At 43.1% G+C, this 25024-nt stretch overlaps 1 protein-coding gene across 2 annotated transcripts in view; it reads left to right on the top strand.

The window, feature by feature from the left end:
• OGFOD3 (2-oxoglutarate and iron dependent oxygenase domain containing 3) overlaps window positions 1-25024 on the top strand; it is a 294571-nt gene that overhangs the window by 69071 nt on the left and 200476 nt on the right. For both annotated transcript variants that reach the window (XM_029600371.1, XM_029600370.1), the window contains exons 3-4: window positions 3003-3078; window positions 18560-18602. In XM_029600371.1, coding sequence (XP_029456231.1) covers window positions 3003-3078; window positions 18560-18602 — 119 coding nt within the window. The remainder of the gene's footprint in view (window positions 1-3002; window positions 3079-18559; window positions 18603-25024) is intronic.

Raw genomic sequence — 25024 nt, forward strand, 5'->3', positions numbered from 1 at the left:
CTTTTCAAGAAGGACACAATCTTTGTACGTTTAATGGGTGAGTGTATCCCACAAACATTCCAAGTAATTAGATTAGTGACATTACTAGAGATTCCAAGAATTACATGCTTGTATGAATAACCAAATCATGAAATAAACACAGCTAGGGCCCAGCTGCTTGACAGGCAATTCGTGAGTGTGAACAAAGTAGAGTGTGAAACAATGTGAATTACCACAGATTATGGACAAGAATGAAGACCCAAACCCCACCCCCCCGCCCCCCCCCTTCGTCCTCCCACCCCTCCCCTTAATCACATTCTCAATTCTCCTAACAGATAACGAGATCACTACCATGCTGGTTAGCCCTCCCCTCCCCCCAATCTGGACCCCGTCTGCACCCTACCACCACCCCTCAGCAAAACCCAACATGAAACAAGATGAAGATGAAGGCCAGAGGGGCATTACTGTCAAACAAACAGAATAATGCCAGTCCAGTATATGAAATGAAAGAAAGAAGGGCATACCAAACAGGCTATATAAACAATTATAAAACCCAATGCCCCAGCTATGCAGTCCAATTCAACAATGAACAGTCAAATATAGGTGCACAGCGATAAAGAGACCATAAAGGCCTACGTAGATACTCAGAGCAGGAAAAAAAAACCCAGCTCCGAGCTGAACAACAGAAGGCAATGCTCCAAACAAGCCGAAGGCGGAAGCCGGCTCCAAAATGCAAAAAAAAGAAAGAAAAAAACCCCGGTAACCCTCAGGTGGCCATAAAAAAACAAACAAACCCACAACCAGGCTGGCCAACATTGAAGTCCAAAAACCTGAGAAATGGATCCAGGAGTCCAAAAACCCCCACAAAGGTGGGACATGAAGTGAGGGAGAGCAGAGTGTCACTGAGGTAAATAGCGTTGCACAGCTCTCCCATGCAGTAAAACTTGTCCCAGAAAGGAGCAGACCTTAGAGCAAAGGGGCCAGACACAAAACCCCCCCCCCCCAGTGCCCCGAAGAACTAAAAGAATAAACCCCGCTCCACACCTGCAATGAATCCAATGACAAATATCTGAGTTCAAACAGCAGGGAGCTTGGTGCTAAAAAAGAGAAAAAAATAGCATCCCTGAGACTGAAATGAGAAGGGCCCATATAATTAGGTGGTGTATTCGAAAGGGATCCGACCCCCAATCCGAACTTCAGGTGAAAAAAGGAAACGAGGCCGCGATCAAAAAGACAGCTTCAGGGCCTTAGGAACTCCAGAGTAGCGCCTTGTGCAGAGAAAAAAAAAAACGGAGCACTGGCTTTGGGACAGGTGAATGAAAAATCAAATCGATCCAAAAGGGGATGATACAAACAATTGTATCAGCCTAGAGATAGGGGCACTCCAGGATAGCCGGAATAAAAAAAAAAAACATCGACTACCTGAAGTATCACAATCTCTGCCTCCTATCCAAAAACCAGGACTCACATGAGAAGGGATAGAAAAAACAAAAAGGCCGCCGCCATTACAGGCACGATCCCTCCAAACTGCCACAGAGTTAGGAGCTTAGATATTGGTTCCGGGTACCGCTGACTGTAGGAACTGCTTTGCTTCCTCGACCGTATTATACCAGGTCACCCCTTGAGCAGAAGCAACTCTCAGTCGAGCAGGATATAGCAGCGTAGCCCGAATCCCCTGGTTGATCAACTGGGTACACACCGGGGCCATGGCTCTCCTCTGAGTGGCCACCGTGGCCGAAAAATCTTGAAATATAAGGACCCGGGTACCTTCATATGAAATCTCCCTTTTCCCTCGTAGTGCTTGCAGAATGTCCTGCTTATGGGCATAATTGAGAATTTTCACAACTACCACTCGTGGCTTAGCAGCATTTGGAACTCGTGGTCCCAAGCGATGTGCAAGTTCGATGTGCAGCTTCCCATGTGATCGGGGCAGTGATAACTCCTTCTCCAGCCAGGCCTCCAGAGTTGCAGACAAATTCCTTTCTTCCACAGATTCAGGTAACCCCACAAACCGCAGGTTTGACCTGCGGTTTGATTTTCTAGGTCCTCGATCCTGGAAGCCTGCTTTTTCACGACAGCCTGCAAAGCCCCCAGATCAGTTTGTACTACCCAGAGGCCATCTTGTACTTCCGACACGCGGCTTTCAACTTCTACAAAGCGCGCTTCAAATTTGCCCAAATTTTGGGAGATTTCATTAATTTTAATGGAAATATTTTTAACATCTGGACCCAGGGCCTCCAGTACCGCTAACTTAATATCTGTTATTGCTGTCCCTGGGGAGCCATCGGGTACACTCGCGGCGGCCATGTTGGAGATTTCCACTGACTTAGAATGGTCCCTTCCCTTTTCTTTATCTTTCTTCACCGCCCGAGCGGGCATTCCTGACCAAAACGACTCCCCAGTAAATTAGCCACAGCTCAGTGGAATTCAGACCTTACTTGGGCGCCATGAATGGTGCAGATGAGGTCCGATGCAGTAGGCCTGCCGCCGAGAGAGAGAGAACTACATCCTCCTCTCTCACTGCATCATGTGATCTCCTCATCGGTCCTTATTTTTACAACCATATGAAATATTTTAGTAATTTTTATAGTTTTTGAATAAAAATGAGATACAGGGCTGCACTTGTATGGGGAAGTATGGGGAAGTATCTCATTTTTATTCAAAAATTATAAAAATTACTAAAATATTTCATATGGTTGTAAAAATAAGGACCGATGATTAAAGGTGAACCTAGTGCAGAATAATTGGGTATCCAGTGAACAATGGCCCCATGATTCGCAAAGGGAGGTATGATGGTCCATTAAGATATATTTTGAATATAAGTGTTTTCTCTCTGAGGATGATTAATATTTAAAAACTAAAAACTACTATTGCAGTTACGTGTTATTTAGTTAATTGCCATGCGAGCAGCCCAGCGAATTGCCAGCGCTGGATCTTGGGTGATGCCAGGTTTGGTGGATGTGCACCTTGTCATTTCGTTTTAGTTTCTGACCTTTCTTATTCTCCATCTTTTTGTTCTCAAGGATGCACGCCAAGGATGTGTGGACGAGCTGTTACGGATGCAATTATCAGTAGGGAGGAAGCAAAAAAGATCCAGAGGTATGTTTTTTTCTCTCTGCATGACTTTGGAGCTACAGGCTAAGTTTCATAGCAGGGACAGATTTTTTTTTTCTGTGCTGTAGAATTCTTTGTGCTGTTTTCTGAGTGTTCTCCCTTTCTTTTTGCTTCTTGACATGGATTGGTCCTGGTAATTAAAAAAAAAAACATGTTAACTGGAAAGCAGATTAAAATAATGCTTTGCTTTCAACTGCATGATGGAGGCAGAGGAAGGCAAACTGGCTTGTCCAAGCTCACACAGAAAATCAGAGGAGATGTAAGGCACACAGAATAATGGGGCCTATGCGTAAGCCTTAATGTGCACATTAAAATGCTATTAACAGGTATGTGAGGAAATTCTTGCATACCTCTATGGAGTGGAGGAATAGCCTAGTGGTTAGAGCAGTGGGCTATGAACCAGGTTCAAGTCCCACTGTCGCTTCTTGTGACCTTGGGCAAATCAATTTCTCCATTGCCTCAGGTACATTAGCATCCTGATGCCCCTGGGATAAGTTAGCAACAATTCCTGAGATTGCATTAGAATAATGCAGCTTACTTTTTATTTTTAGGCAAACTGCTTTATTTTACTTGTATAGGAACTGTTTTGCATGTATTTGTAAATTGAATGCATGCAAATGCATGCACAGTAGCTAATTTCAATAGGGCCGGATTTTTTATGCAAATATTGTGCAATATCACTACAATATGGATTATTGCATGAAAACTAGCTTTTTACATGATATTTTTTCCATGTTGCTTATTGCGGCTTAGTAAAGGTACACCTTAGATTGAAAACCTTATGCCTTCAGTACCTGAATGTAATCTACTTTGCAGTGTCGTGAAAGCTGGAATATGAATAAAAAAAAAATTTCTGTGTTGAAAATACTTTGAAATTAAACTTGGGGAAAACTGAGATTCTGTTCTTGTCCAGCTTGGAGAACATAAAATAGCTATCTCTAACCAAGTTGGGTGTATTATTTGATACTGCACTTTCATTTAAACCTCAGATAAATGCAGTAGTACATGAAGCATTTTACAAGCTTTGGATGCCTTGATGACATAAGTCTTTTCTGTCCATTGATCATTTTTGGACAATTTTACAGGCCTTGGTTATTTCTGGGCTTGACTACTACAATGGCCCGCACCTATGGACACGGCTATTTTATATATTACCTGAATGTAATCCGCTCTGAAGTGCTGAAAAAAGTATGAAAAGCAGAATATAAAAATCTAAATAAAAAATAAATAAATAAACGAGGTAGCATTATATGCAAATTAAGCACCAGCTATTTTCCATGGGCCTGGCAAAGGATAAAGATATACAAACTTGCATTCATATGTTAACGGGGCAATAATCAAACTGCTGACTTTGGAGCGAACCCTGCAGGTACTTTTTACTAAACCAATAATCAAAGCAAAAGTATGTAGGCAGTTCTGTTTTGATTATTGCCCCTGGAAAAATTATCCACAGAGATTTGCGCCTGTTTTTTCTGCAGTAATTTTTCCAGCAGAAAGTCTGCATGTTGTTATGCAGCTCACCCTCTGAACAATGTGGCCAGTATTACTCATATTGTACAATCCAGTGGGAGCACTGAGAGGAGAGGATCACCTTGCTGGTGGCTGAAAGGAATCAGTTAGTTTTTGCTTTGGAAATTTTCTTTTTTTAAAGTATTGGGGCGAAGTTAACTATTGGGGAATATTATTTAGTGTGTTTATGCTTTCAATAGTCAATAAGGCAGTGAATAAACAGAAGCTAGACTGTTTGTATTTTTAAATAGTCAGTAAGGCAGCTAATAAGCAGTAGTTAGTGTGTTTATTTTTAATAGTCTGTAAGGCAGCTAATAAACAGAAGTTAGAGTGTTTGTATATTAAAAACAAAAACAAACAAAAAAAAAGGTAGCCAGAAGCTAGAAATAAGCTGTGAGCAGTGTATGCCTAAGTAAAAAGGTTGAAAAGTTCAGTTAAGTTACTCACCTTGGAAAGGTGTTAAGGTAGTGTGATTTGGTTTGATTAGGTACCAAGATTTGTTAATCAAGAGAGCAGTGAGTCACTCTGGCTGACTAACTGAAGTTAGGCTGTTTGTTCGAACAACCAGGTTTTTATCAATTTTTTTAAAACTATTAATATTTTCCTCAGTACGAATAGCGACAGGAAATGAATTCCACAGATTTGGTCCAGTTAGGGACAAGGTTCTTTCACTAACCGAACCAAGATGGATTAATTTAGGGGAAGGTATTGTCAGTAGAGCCTGCCCAAGAGATCTAAGATTACGGGGAGGGACATGCATGAGAAGAGAAGCATTCAGCCATTCGGTGTTATGCCCATAAACGGCTTTATGAATTAAAGTAAGACATTTATACTTAATTCGGAACTGAACTGGCAACCAATGTAATTTCATTAGGACAGGGGAAAATGATCAAATTTTTAATGTTAGATAGAAGCCGTGCAGCGGCTTTTTACCCGCCGGTGAGAAATTGTACATGTGCATGCGATGCAAAGAGCTCCTGTCTCTCAGAGAACGAGTCCGATCTCTGGAGGCTAGAGTGGCAGACCTGGAGGGGCTGAGGCAGACAGAGAGGTATATAGATGACACCTTCAGGGACATAGTAGCCAAGTCCCAACTTCAGACTGGCAGCCCTGGTGCTGCCTTGGAGGAAGAAGGTCTCAAAATCGGAGAGCATCAACCTGGTGCAGCAGGAAAGGATTCTGTAGCAAGGACCTGCTCTCCAGGTGGTGCATTGTCCTCTCGCACCGAGGATGTGTCTCCCAGGCCTACCGCCCAGGAGGTAAGGGTTAGATCGGCCGTCATAGTGGGTAATTCGATTATTAGAAATGTAGACAGCCAGGTGGCTGGTGGGAGTGAGGACCTCCTGGTAACATGCCAACCTGGTGCGAAGGTTGCGGACCTCACGCGTCACCTAGATAGGATTTTAGACAGTGCTGGGGAGGAGCTGGCTGTCGTGGTAGATGTGGGAGGGAGGTTCTGGAAGCCAAATTTAGGCTCTTAGGTAGAAAGCTTAAATCCAGAACCTCCAGGGTTGCATTCTCCGAAATGCTCCCTGTTCCACACACAGGTCTCCAGAGGCAGGCAGAGCTCTGGAGTCTCAATGCGTGGATGAGACGATGGTGCAAGGAAGAGGGATTCAGTTTTGTGAGGAACTGGGGAACCTTTTGGGGAAGGGAGAGTCTCTTCTGAAGGGATGGGCTCCACCTTAACCAGGGTGGAACCAGACTGCTGGCGCTAACCTTTGAAAAGGAGATAGAGTAGGTTTTAAACTAGAACAAAGGGGAAAGCCGACAGTTGCTCAGCAGCACATGGCTTGGAGGGAGGTATCTTCAAAGGATACTAATGATGTATTAGAATTAGGGCATCCCAACAGGTTCCAATAATAAGAAAAGTGGTCCAAGTGCCTTTAACTGAAAACTCACCTGAGCTAAAAAATTCCAACTTATCCCTATCAATTAAAAAGCAGAATGAAGGAGACACCCTTAAGATGGCCGACTGAGAGGATGTGCTGGCAAGAAGCTCCCGATTATTTCCTCCGCTTTGAAGATTTTCATGCCTCATACGAAGCGTAAAGCGAGGATACGGGGAGGAGAAATCTCCTCTATCCCGCTGGAAGCTACACAACCTCGTATAGGGAGTTTTTTCAGCTGAGCGGGCAGGTCGTTGAAGGGACGGGAACGGAGCCTGAGCCGTCCCTTCAGACTGCTGATACATCTTTGAGCCACGGATCCCCTATCAGACCCGGCACCGCCAGGATTCGACTTGAAAAGAAGAGAGTTGGCGACCGTCGACCCGACGGGTGAATCCCGAGGAGGGGAAGGAGCGGTTTGGCAGAGTTTAGCACATGCAGGACTTACCACCATGGAGTTATCGACAAAGGTACAGCCCCTCCGGGGTACAGGAGGTGAGGGACTGAGAAATGTCGAAATGCTAGCTGGGTCTAGCCTGGGTAATGGTGCCGGTGCTGTAAAGGGAGGAGAAGGAGAGGGTCGGGAAACCCTAAAACTGGAAGAAATATTGCAGCCTCCTTCTGAAGTATCATTTTCAACTATTTGGATAGCGCTACAATCGCTGGAGAAATCTATAACAACCCTTACGAAAGAAGTCATTGATATAAAAAATCAGGTATTTCAAAATGCGAATCAATTGACTCAACAACATTTAAAATTTGAATAGGTGGAAGGACGGTTGAAAGAAGTAGAAAAAATACAGGAAAAACTAATTCAGAAGGAGATAGAGGTGGATAAGAGACTTGAGAGAATTGAAAATAATCTGAGGTCGCATAATTTTCCAGTTTTGAGGAATGTGTCTCCAGTTGATTTGTTCAGGTTATATGTAACTCAGACTTTGAAAATTCCAGAAGAGATAAAACCTGTTGTAACCAAGGCTTATTATCTTCCTTATAATGAATTTAATCCAGGAAATTTGGAGGAGCAAACATCATCTGATTTAACTACGTTACTGGAATCATCCCAAGAAATGGTGGTGTCACAGAGGAGGCCTTTGTTGGTCACCTTTGCATTTCTTTTGGACAAGAACAATATACTTAAACATTTCTTTCGAAATAGACAAGCCATTTTCTTTGGGCAAACAATATGGTGCTTCCTGGATTTGGTTAAGGTTACACAAATTAGACGAAAGTTATTTCTGAATATGAGAGGGGAAACATTACAAATAGGCGCACGGTTTAAATTACAATTTCCTTGTAAATGTGTTATTTTCTTTCAAGAACAGAATTATGTTTTCTTTGACCCATCACAGCTTAGGGTTTTCTTTGACTCTCATTCTCAGACTCCCTTAAAGAAATATCTATTCTAAATGATAGGTTTAGTAGTAATTTAAGTTATGGTACCTCTCAGATTGGTTTAATTACAAATACTGTATTTTCTTAAACTTAATAGACGCTCCCTAGTCAGGGCTCTCCCATATTGCCTTTATTTTTAAGTACAGGTTTGTTTATAAGTACTGCTATTTCTCTTCTGTACTTTATATTACTCCACAAGTGTATACTTGTTAATGAATTTAAAAATGCATAAATAAAAAAAAAAAAAGCAGAATGAAAATACAAACAAAAAACAAACTTTGAAATGTTTGTATGCTAATGCCAGAAGTCTAAAAAGTAATATGGGAGAATTAGATTGTATAGCAGTGAAAGATGACAGACTTAATTGGCATCTCAGAGACATGGTGGATGGGACAGTGCTATACCGGGGTATAAATTATATCGCAATGACAGAGAGGAACACCCAGGAGGCGGTGTAGCACTTTATGTCTGGGATGGCATAGAGTCCAACAGGATTAACATTCTGCAGAGACTAAGGGGTAGATTTTATAAATTTGCGCGATCGCGTACTTTTGTTCGCGCACCAGGCGCACCAGGCGCGAACAAAAGTACGCTGGATTTTATAAGATACGCGCGTAGCCGCGCGTATCTTATAAAATCTGGGGTCGGCGCGCGCAAGGGGGTGCACATTTGTGCAACCTGCGCGCGCCGAGCCCAGCGCGTGCTGCCTGTTCCCTCTGAGGCCGCTCCGATTTTGGAGCGGCCTCGGAGGGAACTTTCCTTCGCCCTCCCCCCACCTTCCCCTCCCTTCCCCTACCTAACCCACCCCCCCGGCCCTATCTAAACCCCCCCTTACCTTTGTTGGCAGATTTACGCCTGCTGAAAGCAGACGTAAATCTGTGCGCGCCAGCGGGCTGCTGGCGCGCCATCACCCAACCCGGGGGCTGATCCAGAGGCCTCGACCACGCCCCTGGGCCGGCGCCACGCCCCGGGCCCGCCCCCAAAATGCTGCGTCACGCCCCGACACGCCCCCTCCCCGCCCCTTTTACGAAACCCCGGGACTTACGCGCGTCCCGGGGCTCTGCGCGTGCCGGCGGCCTATGCAAAATAGGCGCGCCGGCGCGCAGGGCATTTAAAATCCGCCACTAAATGCATAATTGAATCTTTACAGGTAGAAATCCCTTGTGTGTTGGGGCAAACTATAGTGATAGGAGTATACTACCATCCACCTGGTCAGGATGGTGAGATGGACAATGGAATGCTAGGAGAAGTTAGGGAAGCTAACCAAATTGGTAGTGCGGTAATAATGGGAGATTTCAATTACCTCAATATTGACTGGGTAAATGTATCATCAGGACATGCTAGAGAGCTAAAGTACATGGATGGAATAAATGACAGTTTTATGGAGCAATTGGTTCAGGGACCGACGAGGGAGGGAGCAATTTTAGATCTAATTCTCAGTGGAGCACAGGATTTGGTGAGAGAGGTAACGGTGGTGGGGCCGCTGGCAATAGTGATCATAATATGATCAAATTTGAATTAATGACTGGAAGGGGGACAGTAAGCAAATCCACGGCTCTCGTGCTAAACTTTCAAAAGGGAAACTTTGATAAAATGAAAAAAATAGAAAAAAAAATGAAAGGAGCAGCTACAAAGGTAAAAAGTAAACTGAAAGGAGCAGCTACAAAGGTAAAAAGTATGCAAAAGGTGTGGTCATTGTTAAAAAAAAAATACCATCCTAGAAGCACAGTCCAGATGTATTCCACACATTAGAAAAGTGGAAGGAAGGCAAAATGATTACTGGCATGGTTAAAAGGGGAGGTGAAAGAAGCTATTTTACCAAAAGATCTTCATTCAAAAATTGGAAGAAGGATCCAACAGAAGAAAATAGGATAAAGCATAAACGTTGGCAAGTTAAATGTAAGACATTGATAAGACAGGCTAAGAGAGAATTTGAAAAGAAGTTGGCTGTAGAGGCAAAAACTCACAGTAAAAACTTTTAAAAATATATCCGAAGCAGAAAGCCTGTGAGGGAGTCAGGTGGACTGTTAGATGATCGAGGGGTTAAAGGGACACTTAGAGAAGAGAAGGCCATCGCGGAAAGATTAAATGATTTCTTTGCTTCGGTGTTTACTGAAGAGGATGTTGGGGAGATACCTGTATCAGAGAAGGTTTTAATGGGTAATGCTTCATATGGACTGAACCAAATCATGGTGAACCTAGAAGATGTGGTAGGCCTGATTGACAAACTGAAGAGTAGTAGATCACCGGGACCGGATGGTATTCACCCTAGGGTTCTGAAGGAACTCAAAAATGTAATTTCAGACTTATTAGTAAAAATTTCTAACCGATCATTAAAATCATCCATTGTACCTGAAGACTGGAGGATAGCTAATGTAACCCCAATATTTATAAAGCTCTCCAGGGGCGATCCGGGAAACTACAGACCAGTTAGCCTGACTTCAGTGCCAGGAAGAATAGTGGAAAGTGTTCTAAATATCAAAATCACAGAACATATGTATTCGACTAAGGAATTATATTTCCTGCTTGTTCAGTTTTCAGTGTAAACCGGCCTGATTTGCATTTTATGCAAGAAGGTCGGTATATAAAAATTAAAAATAAATAAATAAATAAATAAACATATAGAAAGACATGGTTTAATGGAACAAAGTCAGCATTGCTTTACCCAAGGCAAGTCTTGCCTCACAAACCTGCTTCACTTTTTTGAAGGAATTAATAAACATGTAAATAAAGGTGAACCGGTAGATGTAGTGTATTTGGATTTTCAGAAGGCGTATAACAAAGTTCCTCATGAGAGGCTTCTAGAAAAAGTAAAACGTCATGGGATAGGTGGCGATGTCCTTTCATGGATTACAAACTGGCTAAAAGACAGGAAACAGAGAGTAGGATTAAATGGACAATTTTCTCAGTGGAAGGGAGTGGGCAGTGGAGTGCCTCAGGGATCTGTATTGGGACCCGTACTTTTCAATATATTTATAAATGATCTGGAAAGAAATACGACGAGTGAGATAATCAAATTTGCAGATGATACAAAATTGTTCAGAGTAGTTACGGTAAATCACAAGCAGATTGTGATAAATTGTGAAACTGGAAAAATGGATATCCAAATGGCAGATGAAATTTAATGTGGATAAGTGCAAGGTGTTGCATATTGCATATAGGGAAAAATAACCCATGCTATAGTTATACAATGTTAGGGTCCATCATAGTGGATAACACATTGAAATCATCGGCTCAGTGTGCTGCGGCAGTCAAAAAAGCAAACAGAATGTTGGTAATTATTAGAAAGGGAATGGTGAATAAAACGGAAAATGTCATAATACCTCTGTATCGCTCCATGGTGAGACCGCACCTTGATAACTGAGTACAATTCTGGTCACCACATCTCAAAAAAGATATAGTTGCGATGGAGAAGGTTCAGAGAAGGGCGACCAAAATGATAAAGGGGATGGAACAGCTCCCCTATGAGGAAAGACTAAAGAGGTTAGGACTTTTCAGCTTGGAGAAGAGACGGCTGAGGGGGGATATGATAGAGATGTTTAAAATCATGAGAGTTCTAGAACGGTTAAATGTGAATCGGTTATTTACTCTTTTAGATAATAGAAAGACTAGGGGGCACTCCATGAATTTAGCATGTGGCACATTTAAAACTAATCGGAGAAAGTTCTTTTTCACTCATTTAAACTCTGGAATTTGTTGCCAGAGGATGTGGTTAGTGAAATTAGTGTAGCTGTGTTTAAAAAAGGATTGGATAAGTTCTTGGAGGAGAAGTCCATTACCTGCTATTAGTTAAGTTGACTTAGAAAATAGCCACTGCTATTACTAGCAATAGTAACATGGAATAGACAGTTTTTGGGAACTTGCCAGGTTTTTATGGCCTGTATTGGCCACTTTAGAGACAGGATGCTGGGCTTGATGGACCCTTGGTCTGACCCAGTATGGTATGTTCTTTTGTTCTTAATTTTGTGCACATCAAGAATGGGCAATTTTCAAATCTTCCATTTCCACAGAAAAAAGTTTTGGTTTTTTTTACCTACGAAAATGGCTTTGAATAATGCTCTCTAAGTCTTTGCCATGTATGAAGTGTCCTGAAATCCTCAGTTGTAACCCAAAATGAAAGGGCCGGTTAGCATGGAGTTTCCTTATTCTTCCTAAAACCCTGCAAAAAAGACCTCCCTCCCTCCAGAACCTCCCCATCACCAATTGCAAGCCCAGTGAGTCATCCCCCATTCCCTGCAGCAGAGAGGCATTCCTCCTGTTCCCATCTTCATGCGAAACTGCCATCCCTTCCCCAAGGGAAGCACTCTCACCCAGCTTACCTGAACTAGGGTACTTACCAGTAGAGAGGAATTAGATCTTCATGGACAAGAGGGATGTCAGAAGCCTTCTGCTCACACTGCAGCCAACGGTGAATGAATCTGCTAGTAGGTCCTTTACCATATCAGCAATGGAAAGAGAAGGAGCAGGAGGACACCCAACACAAGAAGATGAGCAAGGCTGGAGCCAAGACCAGGAGCAGCTTTGGTCTAAGACCAGCTTGCTTCTTTAGCTGTCATGGTTATCATCATGAAAACATCTTTTTAAACTTTTGTTTGTTTATTGAGTTCTGAACAGTAGCACTGGGTACAGAGCCCCTAAGAAACTAGTCTGTCTGTAATAAGAAAAATGCTTTTTAAGTCTGTGTTACTTTTACCCGTCTTGTTTTCAAATGAAGCCCCCAGGTCTACTAGCATTGATGATACTGGGATGAATGTGTTTTTAGCTCTTTACTGACAGATTTCATTGTTACTGTCACCCAGTTAGAGATGATATCTATTTAATCTCTCAATAGAGCCTGAAGGGCTGAGATGATCCTACTGGGATTTGAATTTGTGAGCATCTGCTTTACACAGATGGTAAAGAACGATGACATGGATGGCTGAGACGTCCAGCCAGCTTCAGTGAAACTGCTTCCCCTTCTCCCTGTACCCAGCAATTAACCGTCTTGATCTCATCTGCTGCTGGTAGTGGATATAATTAGAGATTCCCAGAGCAGCTTAATTAAAAGAATGAATATTTGAGGGGGTTAAATGTTTACCAGCAAAGAAAGACCCTTTCAAAATTATCTCTTCTCCTCCCCACAGTGTTTGTAAAAAGGGGCCAGCGCCATAGCTGAGAGTAGGGCTGGGGACAGTGCCAGGTCATCTCAGCAAAGCATGTGTAAGGAGTTTAATTTTCAGATATACTGCATGCGTGTTATTCTTTTTGGGAACTCATATTGCGAAGAGTTTGGGTAGACAAGTGGCAGGAGGAAGAGTCTTTGTGGCTGAACCTAGGGGAAAGCCTGGCTAAACAACCAACCTCTGTCTTTTTTGTGAAAAGTAAGGTGGCAGGTTTCCAGGCATAGCACTAGAGGTATCTTGTTGCATATTTTAGGGCTAATGCGCGAAGCCTTGTGCTGGTTAGTTTAGATGAAGCCAGAGAAGGCAAAGATAGAAGGGCCTATTGGGAGGTTCAAAGTTTCCTTTTGGGATTGTAGATGACCAGCAGTTGGGAAAGATACTCAGGTACCAGTTGGTGCAATCATTTGACGACAAATCATGGATTTTTAAATCTTCCTCTATTCTGAACTAGGAACCAGTGTAGTTCTTGCAAAATTGACATCACATTGCTGATGGATTTGGACCCTACCAAAAGTCTAGCTGCCATATTCTGTTAAAAGCTGGAGGTGCTTGACTGTGTTGTGAGATGCCATGGAATAGGGAGCTACATACAGTACTCTATGCAGTTGGTGAGTAATCAGCACATGGTACAGCACTGGTTATCTGGAATGGAGGAGTAATCTAGTAGAGCAGTGAGCCGTAAACTAGGGAAGCCAAGGTTCAAATCTCGCTGACTCTCCTTGTGACCTCAGACAAGTCACTTCATCCTCCATTGCCTCTGATGCAAATTTAGGGGGTCATTTAGCAAGCCATAATATTTTACCACAGTGGGGGGGGGGGGGGGGGGTGGGGGGGAAGAGGAATTTATGATAATTGACCCCTCCATGGAAAAATATCATGACTGTTTTCCCACAATATTTTTTATTGCGAAAATACCTGTGATAAAAAAAATATTGCGGGAAAAGGGGCAAAATCAAACAATGGTGGCCCCCTTCACACAGGGCCATTATCTTCCAAAGGGGTCAGCATTGGCCTGTCCCCTCACTGCCCGTAGAGGTGATACAGCTGTAAAAATAAAATAGAAAAAATAATCATGCAGTGGTACCCTGCCCCGCTACTCCAAACCTCTCCCTTGGGTTCTACCCCCCCTGTTCCAAAACTTCCTCTCTGTCAAAGGCATCCTACCCCGTTCCCCCCCCCAGCCACCTCCTGGATCCCCTCCAACAGTAGAAGTAGTCCCTGATAGTCTAGTGATACCCTCACCCCCCTTATATGAAAGTCGTCCCTGTAGTTCGTTGGGCCCACCCCCCAGACTTCCCCTCCATACCTTAAGAAGAAATCCCAGGTGTCTAGTGGGGCCTGGAGCATTTTCCAAAATAGCACTGGCTGGCCTTTGTCTGTATCATGTGATGGGGCAAAGGCTGGTTTTACATCATTTTGAAAGATGGTGTAGACTGGCCTGGAGCCTAGGGGTTGCTTCAGGCCCCACTAGACCAGTTATGAGAGGAGGTCCAGGGGGTGGGGGTGGGGGTGGACCACTAGACTACCGGGGACTACTCTCATAGAAGATGGGGTGGGAAGGCAGCTATATTATCAGGGACTATATCTACTGTTTGGGGGGGGGGGAGGGATTCTTTTGAAAAGAGGAGGTGTTTGAGTAGGGGGTAGAGCATCGCTGCACAATTTGTTTTCTATTTTTTATACTTTTTTTGTACAGCTGCGCCACCTCTATAGACTGTGGGGAGGGGTGGGGGGTTTGGGCTGTGTGGCCCTATTAAAAAAACCATCCAGAAGACATGGGGATGCACATTAGCATCCTGATTCCCCTCGGATTAGTTAGCCACAATTCCTGAGATTGCATTAGAATAACGCAGCTTGCTTTTTTTTTGAGGCAAACTGCATTATTTTACTTGTATAGGATTATCTATGCATGAGCTGTATTGCATTCATTTGTAAATGTTATGCATGCAAATGCATGCAGAGCAGCTAATTTCAATAGGGACAAAGTTTTGATGCAAATATTGGGCAATATTACAGCAATATGGATTATTGCATGATAAATAGCATTTTACATGCTATTTTTTCCCTTGTTAATTGCTTATTGCGGCTTCGTAAATGTACCTCTTAGATTGAAAACACTTTGGCTACAGTACCTGAATGTAATCCACTTTGAAGTATTGTGAAAGGTAGAATATAAATTGTAAAAAATTTTGTTTGTTGAAAATACTTTGAAATTAAACTTGGGGAAAACTGAGATTCTGTTCTTGTCCAGATTTATGAAATCTATTGCTCCCCTGGTTCTTCAGCTTGGAGAACATAAAATGCCTATCTCTAACAAAGTTAGTAACTTGGGTGTATTATTTGATACTGCACTTTCATTTAAACCTAGGTAAACGCAGTAGTATATGAAGCATTTTAAAAGCTTTGGATCCCTTGTAGCCGCAAGTCTTTTCTGTCCATTGATCATTTTAGGAGAATTTTACAGGCCAATTATTTCTGGGCTTGACTACTGCAATGGCCCACATCTAGGGACATGGCTATTTTATAACTTATGCACGTGTATGCGCATATGTTATAAAATAGCCTGGCCACGTGCATACGTGTGCCACATTTTAAGTGGGTGTTTGCAAATGCTGCTTCAACCTCATAAATTGGGGGATTTTAAAAGAGGTGCGCACAAATGCCATTTCCAGTTTTACCAGTTCATCTCCAGTTCACCCAGTTAAGAGAGAGGTCTTCCAAACCTCCTTGATTTAATAGCCTTCACTCCCCTCAGCTATCCCTGACCCTTAAAACCCCACCTATCTGTCTATCTTTATTTTATAACTTACATGGCATCTGTAACAGAAGTAAAGTTATACGGCAGGGGGCATCAGTGTGAACTGGATCGCTCAAGTATTATGCGTACATCTCAGCTTCACGCCCTGAAATACAAACACCCCACCCACATTATTCCCACACTCCACCCCTTTTTGAAAATTTCCGAGATGTATGCGCTGTGGCATTTACGCGTTTATTTGGGCGGCTTTTAAAATCCCCTCAGTGTGCACAAGCCCAACATATTTGTGCATCTCCTAATTGATGCATGTGTTGGGCTTTTAAAAATTCACCTTTTACTGTATTGATGGTTGAAATGGTTCTGTATTTCTGTAGTTTGGTTTAGTAATCTGTAATGCACTTGCATTTTATGTTTATTTTATCCACATTGTTTACAACTTGCCTAGAGTTTAAGATAGAGTGAGGAATACCATATTTTTCGCTCCATAAGACGCACCTGACCATAAGATGCACCTAAGATTCAGAGGGGGAAAATTAAAAAAAAAATTTGTGCTAAACCGGCTCTGTTCCTGGGCGTCTGTGCATCTAATAGAGCAAATTAGGGGAGTGCATAGCTTTTTTTTTTCTCCCCATTTTGTTTTCGGGTCTGGGGAGGGCCATTTCGGTCCACTCCCCAGATCAGAAAACCTTTCTTTCTCTGGGAACCCCCCCCAACCCTTTAAATTAATTAACAACCCCCCACCCTCCTGACCCACCTCCAAGACCAGCCAAATTAATTTACTACAACCCCCCACCCTCCTGACCCCCCCAAGACCTGCCAAAAGTCCCTGGTGGTCCAGCGGGGATCCAGGAGTGGTCCGGGAGTGAACTCCTGGGCTTGGGCCGTCGGCTGCCAGTAAACAAAATGGCGCCGACGGCCCTTTGCCCTTACTATGTCACAGGGACTACCACTGCCATTGGTCGGCCCCAGTGACATAGTAAGGGCAAAGGGCTGTCGGCGCCATTTTGATTACTGGCAGCCGACAGCCCAAGCCCAGGAGATCGCTCCCGGACCGTTCTTGGACCCCCGCTGGACCACCAGGGACTTTTGGCAGGACTTGGGGGGGGTCAGGAGGGTGGGGGGGGGTTGTAGTAAATTAAGTAGGCAGGTCTTGGGGGAGTCAGGAGGGTGGGGGGGTTTTGTTAGATTTTTAGTTTTTTTTTTATATTTGCTCCATAAGACGCACATACATTTTCCCCCCACTTTTGGGGGAAAAAAAGTGCGTCTTATGGAGCGAAAAATACGGTAAGTTCTTTTTAAATTAACTTAAATTAAAGTATGATTCTAGCAAGGTAAGTAATTGTGAAGTTGTCGAATTTGGTGTAGAAGAATAGATCTTTACCACAGTTGTGATGTGAATTTCTTTTGTAACATGGAAGTTGCACCCCCAGATGCAGAGTATTTAGGTTGTAAAGGGGCTCCTGCTAAGGAGGATAAAGTTAATAGATAACACTCTTGTTGGTTTAAAAGAGGAGTTAAATCTTAGAAGGGTTTAGTTTGAGTTCATGTTTGTTAAGCCAGAGAGCCATTGCTGAAAGACAGTTGTTGAGATTAGCGATGGCTGGGGCTTGATCTGTCTCTATTTTGATGCAGAGCCTAATGTCATCAAATGTCACCTATTTACCCATGTTGAAGGACTGAATGATGTCGAAGACTGGGCAGATTTTAGATGTTGAAGAGGACTGGGTAAAGCACTGAACCCTGTGGCACTCCATAGGTGAGATACCTAGGTTTGGATTATTTGTTGGCCCTTGACATGATCAGTAGGTCAGTAATGACTTGAACTGTTTGAGGGCTGAGCCCCCGTTACTGATGTTTCCCAGGCATTGTGACAGGAACAGGTGGTCAACTGTGTCAAATACAGTGGACATTATCTAGTAGAATCAGGAGGGAGTTGCCACCTTGGTCAACATGCAAGTGAATGCTGTTGGTTAAGGCTAACAGGATGGATTCCATTCCATGGCCTTTCTGGAAGCCAGATCGGTAAGTGTGGAGGATGGTAGCCTCCTCTAGGAAGTTTAGAAGTTGAAAATAGACCATTTTTTCTACTAAATTGAATAGACGTAAAGTTTTGAGATTTGTCAATATAAATAAATAATAGACTATTCTGGGGTTGGATCATGGTTTCATCAAGATGGGTTTTATGGCATCCTTTTTTAGTGAAAGGCAGGCTCTTTTGGGTTATTATGGTGTTATTAAAGTTGGTTATACATGGAGCTAGGTCTTGATTCAAGCTGCAGATGAATTTGGAGGATATCAGTGTCCTGATATATCAGTGTGATGCAAAATCAGAAACTTTTCTAGGTATGATATATACCAGGAATTTTTTCAGATTCTGTCTTGTGAGTCTGTAACTCTGCAGAGCTTCTTGGACTATAGATGAATCTCAAAAGTTTCCTACTTTCACTCTTTCCCTGCCTCCTTCCATGCCACTCCCATCACTCTTGCCAGGTTCTTGGGTACTTGCCAGGTTCTTATGGCCTGGATTGGCCACTGTTGGAGACAGGATGCTGGGCTTGATGGACCCTTGGTCTGACCCAGTATGGCATGTTCTTAAGTTCTTACTCTTGCCTCCACCCAATACGGTATAGGAAACTTGATTTTTACTTTGCTGACTGCCTGCTTCGGGGAGGCGCATTTGTTGCAGCCGTTATTGTTTAAATGGAGACAATGTGGTATTCTATTAATTATTGCTGTTTTCTTCCACCTTGCAGGGTAGCAGAGAAAGGCTTGTCCCTGGGAGGATCTGACGGAGGGGTAAGAGCAGTGTCCTGTTATTTCTTAGTTTTAGATTTTGAAGTTTCTGCTAGAGCTGCTTGGTTAGATGTGATTGTACTATCCAATGTGTCTCAGATAGCCCCTGAATCCAATGTTTTGACAGAATATTTTTTTCTTTCTGTATTTTTGGATCAAAGTTTGCACTGTAAACAAACTCTTGGGTATCAAGGGAACTTTCATGAATATTTTCTTTTAGTTGTGCAGGACTTATGAACCTAGCTGGGTTATTTACCAGATTGCTTTTAAGGAGTCTCTTTTATTTTGTGCCTGTGGTATGCAATCTTAATGACTGATTCAGACCTTTTGCTGCCTCTGTGTATCCATGCATAGATGGATTTTAAATTCCTATTCAAAAGCTCCTTTATGGGGGGGGGGGGTTGCTGCTTTGGTGATTTCATTGGGGAGGAGGAATAGCCTAGTGGTTAGAGCAGTGGACTGTGAACCAGGAGACCACGGTTCAAGTCCTGCTGTCGCTCCTTGTGACCTTGGGCAAGTCACTTTACCCTCCATTGCCTCAGGTACAAATACTTAGATTGTAAGCCCTCTGGGGATAGAGAAATACCTACAGTAGCTGAATGTAAACCGGTGTGATATCTCGATTGAGATCGAATGTCGGTATATAAAAAAAAAAAAATAATAATAATAATTGTGGAAACCTTGCTGGGGAGGAGGGACTCTGCTGTAGCTGTTGCATTAAAATTTAATGGGGCATGTTACCACTCACACACTCTCGCTTACACTCACACACTCTCGCTTATACTTACACACGTTGCCTAGTCTTTTTAAATTAAAATGAAAAGGAGGGCCTGTTCAGCGCCTCCTCCTCAAGCTGGGGATGTTATGGAGGCACAGTGTTTTCAGCCCCTAGAAGCATAGGAGACGGAGCCATCACTCAATAGAGAGAATTGGAGGGAGCTATGGGCTGTGGACTAAGGATTGTTGCTTCAAAGGCTAGGCTAGTCTGGGGGAGGGAGGGATGTGCGCTTTAATCCTCAGATAGCTGCAACTGTTGGCTAGTGGTTCTGTATCCCGGTAAGAGCTGGGCCCAGTGGAGCAGAAGGGAGCCTTTGGGCAAACAAGTAAAAATCTCTTTATCTCTTTTTAAATAAAATAGTTTGTTTCCCTTACCTTGCTCATGCTTGTCCTCGGACTCATTGCAAATCTGAATTTTGCATAGCAGTTAAGAGGCACAGTTTTTGGCGCTGTCCATGTTCCTCAGGGTTCTGAAATAATTTGTGAAACAAACTACTTGAAACTTATTCAAAGCAAGAAATAGTGGTTGAACTGCTGGACATATTTCATTTGAATTTTGGCATAAATGGATTCAGTCCTTACTTTGAAGAATCAGAATTGAAAAATTGTTTAGTCAGCAGTCATATGCAATTATTAACTGCGGTAATGATAATAATACATGGCAATTTCATTAGCTTCTTTCATCCAAACAGAACCCAGTAAGTTTTACAAATATCCACATCCACAAATATCCATATACCTAGTAACACATTCCTATATGCCAAAACTGTATAAAAGATTCCAAAGGATATGGGAGAAAAGGAACAATTTATGCATTTATTTACATTGAGGTCCATATTCAAAAGCATTTAGCTAGATAATTCAGACGTTATCTGGTTAAATGAAGATTTGGGCAATTATCCAGCTAAATTCTAGCCGGTTAATAAGTTAGCTAGCTAGAATTTAGCTAGATAAGGTAGGGGTTTTCTGGGGGCACAAGTGTCTTATGCTCTCTGTCTTTGGGCTACTAATTGTGACAAACCTCACTGCTGTTCCTGCTGACCTGGTGGAAATAGGACATGTTCCCTCTCCCCCCTCCCCAAGCCCAGAAATGGCAAAAATGCAATTTGCAATCTTTAAATGGCTGTTTGGGCATATTGCACAGCTTAACGCCAGGAAGAAAGGTGTAGTTATTTCCGGTGTTAAAAACGTGCGATATTGCCCCTCATTTTCATTAATCCCTGGGACCGATACCATAGGCTGTTGGAGTGATAAAATAACATCATCCGCATATAAAGTAATCTTGTATTTTTGCCCACTACAACTGACTCCTAAGATATTTGGGGCCCTTGGTATTGCTTCAGCCAGGGGCTCCAGACTAAGCGCAAAAAGGAGGGGGTAGAGCGGACACCCCTGCCTGGTGCCCCTTCTGATAGGAATGTTGGCAGTATAGCCATAATTAACTTTTAGGCAGGCTAGAGGTTCGCGATATAATTCCCGTACCCAAGTGGAGAAAGTCCCCCCCCCAGCCCTACCTCGGCCAAGACAGCAAACAGAAAAGGCCAATAGACCCTGTCGAAGGCCTTCTCAGCATCTAATGTCATAAACACAGCAGGGCTCCTCTTCAAGTTTGTGATATGTATTAAATCCATTAATTTCTGTATATTGTCTGCAGTTGTCCAGCCTGGGATAAAATCAGCCTGATCTGCATGAACAAGCTGGCCTATCTGTCCCCGGAGACGGAAAGCTAGGATCTTGGTCAGGATCTTCAGATCAATATTGATAAGGGAGATAGGCCTATAGGAGGCACAGCTGTCACAGTCCTTCCCAGGCTTCGGAATTAAGGTGATCCCTGCTACAATACCGAAAGAAAGGAGTTTACCCCTCTCGAAGGTGATTGAACATGGTCGCGAAGGGAATCTTCAGGATAGTGCGATATTTTTTATAAAACAAGGGTGTATATCCATCTAAACCTGGGGATTTCCTGGCCTTCAGGTCTTTAATGGCATAGGGGGGAATGAAGAAAAGAGGATTTATATTCAGACAACAACCAACAAGGACTAAATTGCACAGGCTGGGCAAACAAATAAGCGTGGGAGTAGCTTGCTTATTACTGCGGTTACTATCCCTAACCAATTAGGCTTGATACTTCCCTTTGATGCAGCTCCAGCACTGCTCTCTACATCAGTGGCAGGGGTGGAAGGAAATTAGAACCAAAAAGTTACCAATAAGGGCCCTGACCTCAGCGGTCAGAGTAACAGATAAGTTTGAGAAAAATAAGTATGAAAGCTTGCTGGGCAGACTGGAGGGGCCATTTGGTCTTCTTCTGCCGTCATTTCTATGTTTCTATGTTTAATCCCGCCCCTTCAAAAAAATTTACACTTGTGCCATACGGTAGCATAACTACCACATGCATTATGGTGTTAATGCATGCATTAACGCTATAACTTATTTTGATGAATGACCCTAAGAGTGCCCAGATCTTCATTTGGCTGGCTAATACTTTTGATTATGGATCTCCATATATTTATCTCTGGGTGGCCAAGGGAAGGATTTTGTACCTTATTATAAAGCATTTTTGGCTGGCACTTGTCTTCCATGACTACCACTTTTTCTTTTAAGCTGAGGATAAAAGATGACACACATTTCACTTAGGATTCTCTGGTGTGCCTCATCTGGTTGCAGGTATGGGTCTTTAATTTAGAAAAGGGATTCTTTTTTTTTTTTTTAATATTATTCATTTATTCTTTATTAATTTTTAACATTACAAAGAAAATACTTTGTACAGAAATTTGAAACATTACTTTCATATATATTGTATAATACTCTCGAAACATCATCTTTATATTAGACCACAAACAATGGAAAATAATAAAACTAAATAGAGGAGAAAGGAAACCTTGGGAGTTTCAATAGGAAATTTAAATAAATCTTTCAAGAAATTAAGTCACACTTCATTAATTTACCTCATTCCTTTATGATCTGTATACATCAACCCGGTTCCTGATTAGGAGAGGAGGTAATAAAGGCCTGCTTTCTAGAGTCTATGAAAACTCTAAGTTGTTCCGGGGCATAAAAAATATATACATCTCTATTATAGGTAACCACCCCTTTGCAGGGGTATCTTAGAAGAAACTTAGCCCCAAGTTCATTCACTTCCTGTCTCATAGAAAGAAAGGCCTTTCTCCTCTCCTGAGTTGTTTTTGATAGGTCTGGGAATATTTGGACTTTCTGGCCCATAAAACTCTCATTAATGTTTTGAAAATAACACTTCATAAACAAGCTTACATCCAATTCTGTAGTCATAGAAATCAGTAAATTCGCCCTTTCATATATTTCTATAGAGGATTCAAATATATCTGTCAGGTTGCTAAAATTTACTTGCGGTGGATTACTTTCTCTATTCCTATTAAATGGTAGAAAATAAATCTTATTTATACACGGAATCTGATCAGTTGACATTTTCAGACTTTCTAACATATATCTCCTTAATGTAATTCGGGGAGATTCCCCTATAACTTTTGGAAAGTTCAAAAGTCTTAGATTCAGTCTACGAAGACTATTTTCAATGAATTCCACTCTTCTGTTAGTAACTAATTTATCTTGAATTAACACTTGACACAAATTCTGAGATGTTTTTACTGCTGTTTGTAATTCCGTAATTTTGCTTGAATTTTCATTAATTTTTACATCATGTTCTTGGGACACCTTGTCCAATTTCCCAGACATTGAGTTCAGTTGCCTCGTTAGCCCTTGAAAACGTGGGCCGTATGAGGCTACTAATTCCCAAAGAGAGTCAAGGGTTACCGGGCCTTCCCTAATTAGTTCAGAAGCTGCAGCTCCTCCTTGTGCCCCTACCATATCTTCTCCTTCTTTGCTTTCTCCCAAATGCTGCATTCCTAAACTTCCATGCTCGCTAGATAAACCCAGTTCCTGACTCAATGTGTCCACTCCCTCCAATTTGTTCACTGGGCTCACCGGTACTGTGTTCAAATTGGTGTTCACAAAAGGTGGAGACTGACCTGGAGCAATTGGAATCCTCAGATCTGGAGGGCTTAATGTTGTTTCCCCAGGCGATTGCAATGCTCCCAACAGTGCTTCGTCAACGGGGATTTTAGCTCCTCCTTCATGGTAAATCGCAGTAAGTTCGGGGATAGTCTTTTGCCCGGATGGTAGAGAGGGTGTTGAGGGATACACCCTCACCCGACCTTTCCTCTTTGGGGGCATTGATGTTAGCCACCCGTTGAGATCTTCAGGCAAGCCAAACCTCTGTTGCAGTGTGGCTTATATATTTGTATATTCTCCTCTATAGCAGCTGGATGGTTCAGACACTTTCCGCCTACTCCGTCTATTCCGGACTAAGCCGGACAAAGCCGCGCGCGCGCCGGCGGCGGTGGTGCGCCGCTCTCGCGCCTCTTTTATGGCGCGTGGGCCCCTCCTGATGACGTTATCGGGGCGAAATGGAGGAAGTAGAGATGGTATCGCTTTAGGGAGAATCTCACCCAGAGTCTTAGTCCAGTTCCAACTGCAGTGAAACGCTGCTCTCGCACCTCTTTTATGGCGCGTGGGCCCCTCCTGATGACGTTATCGGGGCGAAACGGAGGAAGTAGAGATGGTATCGCTTTAGGGAGAATCTCACCCAGAGTCTTAGTCCAGTTCCAACTGCAGTGAAACGCCGCTCTCGCGCCTCTTTTATGGCGCGTGGGCCCCTCCTGATGACGTTATCGGGGCGAAACGGAGGAAGTAGAGATGGTATCGCTTTAGGGAGAATCTCACCCAGAGTCTTAGTCCAGTTCCAACTGCAGTGAAACGCCGCTCTCGCGCCTCTTTTATGGCGCGTGGGCCCCTCCTGATGACGTTATCGGGGCGAAACGGAGGAAGTAGAGATGGTATCGCTTTAGGGAGAATCTCACCCAGAGTCTTAGTCCAGTTCCAACTGCAGTGAAACGCCGCTCTCGCGCCTCTTTTATGGCGCGTGGGCCCCTCCTGATGACGTTATCGGGGCGAAACGGAGGAAGTAGAGATGGTATCGCTTTAGGGAGAATCTCACCCAGAGTCTTAGTCCAGTTCCAACTGCAGTGAAACGCCGCTCTCGCGCCTCTTTTATGGCGCGTGGGCCCCTCCTGATGACGTTATCGGCGCGAAACGGAGGAAGTAGAGATGGTATCGCTTTAGGGAGAATCTCACCCAGAGTCTTAGTCCAGTTCCAACTGCAGTGAAACGCCGCTCTCGCGCCTCTTTTATGGCGCTTGGGCCCCTCCTGATGACGTTATCGGGGCGAAACGGAGGAAGTAGAGATGGTATCGCTTTAGGGAGAATCTCACCCAGAGTCTTAGTCCAGTTCCAACTGCTTCCAAACACTCCTGGTGTAGCTTCCTGCAGCATGCTGCATCTTGGGGCCTGGCTGACAAAAGGGATTCTTTTGTTCTGTGCCCACAGGGAAAAACCTTGATAAATTGGGCCTATGGTTTAATTTAATATGACGATTCTATTCTGCTTTTTCCAGTTGAAACCGGCACAGAACAGATTATGCTAAAAACAAGTGTATCCAAACATAATCCCATATAAAACCGCAACAAATCCATGGCCCATAAGGAAGATGCTCATTCTGGGACCAATCAACAGTGACTCCCAGCAGTTTTCGCTATTGGTTTTGTTTGGCAACGCTC

This window comes from Rhinatrema bivittatum, chromosome 4 (assembly GCF_901001135.1).
Source record: "Rhinatrema bivittatum chromosome 4, aRhiBiv1.1, whole genome shotgun sequence".
NCBI classification, from domain to species: Eukaryota; Metazoa; Chordata; class Amphibia; order Gymnophiona; family Rhinatrematidae; genus Rhinatrema; species Rhinatrema bivittatum.